The sequence below is a fragment of the Atta colombica genome, unplaced genomic scaffold, assembly GCF_001594045.1.
Source record: "Atta colombica isolate Treedump-2 unplaced genomic scaffold, Acol1.0 scaffold105, whole genome shotgun sequence".
Classification (NCBI taxonomy): Eukaryota; Metazoa; Arthropoda; class Insecta; order Hymenoptera; family Formicidae; genus Atta; species Atta colombica.
The window spans coordinates 3,433,463-3,438,971 of record NW_017259190.1 but is presented as its reverse complement, the minus strand read 5'-3'; the positions used below and the strand labels follow the sequence as shown (position 1 = coordinate 3,438,971).

The following is a 5,509-nucleotide window of genomic DNA, read 5'->3' as shown; positions in this document are numbered from 1 at the left end:
TATGTATATATATATATATATATATGTGTGTGTGTGTGACGAGTTACTTACATGTAAAACTAAAGCGTTCTTTTGCACTCGAGCAACTGGTTTATGTAACAAATCTTCTAGAGACAAACCCGGACCCTTTGGAAAACCTCTGAGTCTTATATCTCTAGTGATCTCTCCGAATTGAGTGGAATGGGCGGAGCATCGTCGCACAGTATCGGTCGCGCGAGCGTAATTGTGTAAAAACGCACCATATAATCCTATATTACTGGCCATAATCTGAAATCAATGAATATAACGTTACAATTTTTCACAGCTTTCATTCGTCTTATTTACTCTAATTATATTTACTTTAAATTGTTCTCCTATAGTAGTTTTACTATCCCACTTTTCCGTCTTCTTTCGAAGACCATCCAGAAATGTCTGATGCAGAGCATGCAGTTCCGGGATCTTGTAGAACATTGTGCCAAACTCCTCTTCCGAAATGACTGGTTGAGATGTTGTTAAAGTTGCTCTAATAGCTTTCATATACTGCAAAGGCAGGAAATCATTATGAATAAATTCTTAACAAGAACTTAGAATGTCAAGTTACATACTTGTAACATCACAGTTAAGCATTCCACATATACAGCCTCGCTCTCCACTACCGAGTTCACAATACACTTGACCATCGATGTCCTGTCATCCTCGCGCTCCTTGCTCTTTTCTTGTCGGCGCGGCGTCGTCGGGGTCGGTGATTCCAAGCTACCCTCGCTCAAACTTAGCGGTTCGGCGTCACTGCTGCCAGTTTCATTGTCCGTGCTGAGAGCTCGCAGCAAGATCGGAGGTGCCGGACTAGCACCTTCTTCATCTTCACTGTCCATCGCTGCTCTATGTCTGAAGATAACGTACACAATTATACATATTCCATATCTTAATCCCGGGAGTACTCGCGTGTGAATTCAACTAATAAATATTAACATTATAACTTAAAAAATAATGTAATTAAGACGCTCATACTCCCCGTAGATCCAATGTGTCAAAATAAAACAAGATATAACAAACGACTTACTGTATAAAATAATCGATGTTGACATAATTACTCTGATTGCCCGGAGAATCTGGCAGCGAAGGTGGTCTTCGAGTTGTCGCTTTGCTATTGCCATTGTTACTGTTGACAGAGGGAACGCGCGCATCAATGTAAACATATTCCCCAGTTTGGTCCAAGGCTACTGAATCGTAATAAGGCTCCTCCTCCGATGCCTCTGCATCCCCATCTTCGCCATCTTCGTTGATAGCCTTTTCTAAGTCTATTTAGTGAACAAATAATAATAATTATTTTTTTAATTTTATATGTCATAAAATAATTTATAATATACATAAAATTGATGTAAAACTGATGAGAATAGATGACAATTTTAATTTTTATAAAACTTTAAACTTTAAAAACAAATTGAACTATTAACTTTAAACTCACATGAGATAATGAGATTAAAATTCATTTTATTTTTTAAAATTTTCTTTCTTTTAATGATTACATATATAGATTATGCAACTCCAAAAGCTCAATAAAAACATGTATGAAAGAGAATACCTTTCTCATCTTCCTCCTTGAGAGATTCTTCATTTTTATCTTTCTTTGAACTTCCGGTAACTTCAATCACTGTAACATAATTACTTGGCACATCTGGATCACTGTTTCTTCTAAGTTCAGGCACTTTCTCGGGACTCCTTGGTATTTCGCTCTTGGGTCGTTTACCAACTGTGCTGAGAGTCGAGCTCAGTTCGGACACGCACTTATCTTGAAATTTGCTGATGTCTTCCCGTTCCGTCAAAATAGGAGCGACATTCTGAGAATTCGGTGAATTCGGAGAATCCGCCAAGCTATTCTCCGATATTTGAGAATCCTGTTGAGACTGCGTTTCCGTCGCCGCTTCCTGTTTAATTTCAGACGTATTCGTATTCACGCTGGTATTGTTAGCCAGCTGTTTGTGTCGCTCGACGTCAGCCAGCAATCTTTCTAAATATTCCACATAAAACTCTTCTTTTTCGAGCTCTTCTCTCAAAGCTGTCACCTATATATACAAAAAAAAAATATCGCGTGCTTTGATATATTCGAAAGATTTCTAATTTCTATAGTTTTATAGAAAATAAATCCCGCACGTTTTTAATTTAATTATTTTACATTTTAAAATTATTTCTTATGAAAAAATATTTTATTTTATTTTAAATACTTTAATATTAAAAAAAAGAATTGTTATGTAATTATATAATTTCCTACTTTATAAATAAAGTATCCATCAAACTTTTTAATAATATTTAAACAAAAATAAATTGTAATACATAATGCTACGAATTTTTAAGATGATCTAATGTAATAATTATAATCAATTTTTTTCGGTGTTCCGATAACACAACAGAGATAACTCCGTGATTCATTGAATTGTAAGCAGGAAGTCAATGTTTACTATTCTTTCTGCTTTCACTTATTCGTTTACGATCTCATTTTAAATGTTAAAAAGGAATGATAATACATTGACAGTAATGTAACTCATAATATAACAAGTGCTATGTCATTGACAGATTTCAGACAATTAATTCGATGAGTCATCAAGTCATGTGAACACGGTGTTAATTGAATTATACATGACTAAGTTTCTATTAAACGAAGAAATTAAATTCTCCTTGTGCTTCCTCTTCCGTACTTATCAGCGTTTCAAATGTTTCTTCAGAGAATTCTTCGCTATTTACTTGAATTATGTACACACACATAAATTCTGATCTGACTAATAAATACTTAGTAAACATTGCGACACTTCACTACAGTCATAACCCAGTCGTTACGCAAGGTTGCCTCTTCAATCCCAGACTCTATGATAATCATCTGTATTATTACTTTAAAATATTCATTTCCAGTTCTTCCAGGAACTTGATTAAAGACTGATAAAATAAAAACTCGGCCACTCTGGCTTACGTGATGAATCATCGGACCCCTCCAGGATGTCAATTAAACGAAATAAAACCTCTTTTGCGACACGTACACAGGCATACACAGTAGATCACTCACACGTGACTAATAAACGCTTGGCGAATACATTGCGACACTATCACCAATCATACGACTGCAGGTTTCATGCATCCTTATTCTTTCACTCAATAATTATTTGCCAAAGCACACCTGCGGTCCTCGCGGCAAGACCCGTCGATAAAAATTAGCAACTTCGATCAATCGTCGACGCAATACGTTTCTGCACTATGATGCCCAAGAGGAGAATCATCGATCGTTCAAACTTACCTTCTGCTTGTGTTTGACCAAGTTCGCTCTGACATCTTCCTCCCAAGCGGCCGGCAAGGCGCTGTCCGGGAACCGCTGCACCCAGACACGCTGGAAATCCCCAAACACACTCATGCCTCCGGACGCGGGTGTGCGTGAGTCGACGGCGAGTCCTCCTCAGGATCTCACGATCCCACCGTCCACTCCTCACCGCGCCGACGTGCGCATCGCACGGGGGCGCGGCACCTTCACCACCAGTACCGTCGTCGACAACGACGACGACGACGACGACGACGACGACGACGACGACGACGACGTCAAGTCTCTTGCTCTATCTTCCTGTCTCTCTCTCTCTCTCTCTCTCTTCTCGTTCGCACTCACCGTAGCTGCCGCTTCCTGACGCGGAGCCACGTATCCTCGACTCTGTCGTGTCGGGCGGACAACGGCGTAACCAACGTCGTCATACGGCCGCTGTCATCTTGTCGACATCTCCTGCGTAGGTCACGTTCCGATCCCCGTCGCCCGCTGTATAGCCTACCTCCTGTCCTCCTCCTCCACTCCTAGCGTGCCGACGCCGTCATTGCTGTCGCTATACTGTGTTCGACGTAACTTCTCGCTCAATTATGTGCAATTTCTTTGTATATAATTTCATATTATTGCTATTAAATAAGTGAAAATGATCAAAATTTACGAATATTACGTGGCATTTTTGATCACTTGTTTTAACGCTAAAAATGAACGTCGACATAAAAAAGTACCTTAAAAATACTTTGAAAGGTATTACACGCAATGAAACATTCTACTTTCGCATTTAATTAGTATTGGTTTTTGCGAATACTCTATATTCTGCAATAATAAATAATGATAATATGAACAATTAATGATATTAACAAAAGTAAGGATACAATACAAAGAAAAGGAAATTTTTACATATTACAGTTCTAAAAGGGATGAACTATTTTTATTTTATAGTAAAAATAAGTGAAAGAATATAGGAAAATGTCTTTTTATGATATCGTTACGCGCATCTTTCTTGTGTCTAAACTTTCATAAATTTTTCGTATCCGCGTTTCTTCCATTTTGTGCCAGTTTGTGCTTCCCTTCCCGCTGTTCTCCGCCACTCTGTGATTGGTTGACGACAATGACGACATGTTAGCTTATTGCTACCGAATATGATGAACGGTATCCAATGAAAGATTTGCTTTTTCTAGTGTGATGATGTAAAGCAAAACTCTCATTAGATATTATATAAATTGTAAATCAGCCTTAAGTAATGTGACATAACCTATGTACATAAGTGCGCAAAAATTTAGTGCTAATCAAAAGGAATTGAAGGTTTTTTCAACTCCTTTCACCCAAAGGTAAATTATAAAAAAAGTGCATAAATTTCAATTACTAGAAAAATGTAATGTAAATTTACAATTAATCTTGTTTAAATTTGTGTATAAAGAAATTACATTATAAATTGATTTATACTTCTGCTATGCATAATGTTATAATTGTAGTAATATGTAGTTAATTAATCTAATATATTAGAGATTTTTTTCTCTCTGCTTATGTCTACTGTTTATATACTCTTTTTTTTTTGCAGCGTGTGAACAATCTACAAATTTGAATTTATATGTAAGTGATAAAACACACAAAATGGCACAAGGAAAGCTTAAAGTGAAGACAAAGTTGCCAACCTCAGTAAAGACGAAAACCAATAAAGGTAAGGGCAAAAAGGGCCCTGCTATCCAAAGACGTGGAAGTAAGTAATAATGAGAAGACAAGTTTTTCTGAATCAAACTATAACAATATCATCTTCTTACTTCAAAATTGACACAACTCAAGAAATATAATTTTTTAAATTATTATTTTTTAATTATTTAATTATTTTTAATTATTATGAATGAGTAGTAACAATTCTATTAATCTTCAAAAGTAAATTAACTGGACTTCATAATCCATAAATTGCACTTGTGTTTTTAATTGAGTAAATTTTCTATTCAGTTTTCCCTTTTTTGTGTAAAACTTAATTTTTTAGGTTGTGTCACTTTTGTAGTAAGGGAACGATATTCTAATATTAAGATAAGTAATATATGAATTATTATTTTCTCGAAGACGCCCCTGTTCAACCTAAGAAGGCAAAGTTACAGGAAGCGCAGAAATTGAAGAAGATGATCTCAAGAACTGTGAATACTGTGGTAGAAGATGAGATACGAGAAAAAGCTTTAGAGGGAAGGAAAACTCTCACAAAGAAGAATCCTTCTAATTCGAAAAAACAAT

General features: G+C 36.3%; 2 protein-coding genes across 3 annotated transcripts in view; one reads left to right on the top strand and one right to left on the bottom strand.

The window, feature by feature from the left end:
• LOC108691328 (active breakpoint cluster region-related protein) overlaps positions 1-3,804 on the bottom strand; it is a 6,989-nt gene extending 3,185 nt beyond the window's left edge. The window contains exons 1-6 of one of the 2 annotated variants that reach the window (XM_018199022.1): positions 3,263-3,804; positions 1,562-2,042; positions 1,040-1,277; positions 585-864; positions 340-519; positions 52-267 (exon numbers count right to left, since the gene is read on the bottom strand). In XM_018199022.1, coding sequence (XP_018054511.1) covers positions 52-267; positions 340-519; positions 585-864; positions 1,040-1,277; positions 1,562-2,042; positions 3,263-3,376 — 1,509 coding nt within the window. In that variant the 5' untranslated portion in view covers positions 3,377-3,804. Of the gene's footprint in view, positions 1-51; positions 268-339; positions 520-584; positions 865-1,039; positions 1,278-1,561; positions 2,043-2,941; positions 2,988-3,262 lie in introns of those variants that run through there. The other variant, XM_018199030.1, reaches the window with a different exon arrangement.
• A 704-nt stretch (positions 3,805-4,508) lies between these two features.
• On the top strand, positions 4,509-5,508 carry LOC108688517 (the record flags this gene model as incomplete). The annotated part of the gene is made up of 3 exons (XM_018194822.1): positions 4,509-4,602; positions 4,833-4,991; positions 5,345-5,508. Coding segments are annotated over exons 2-3 (270 nt in total), but the record flags the coding sequence as incomplete, so codon positions are not given.
• Between the last annotated feature and the right edge of the window lies 1 nt (position 5,509).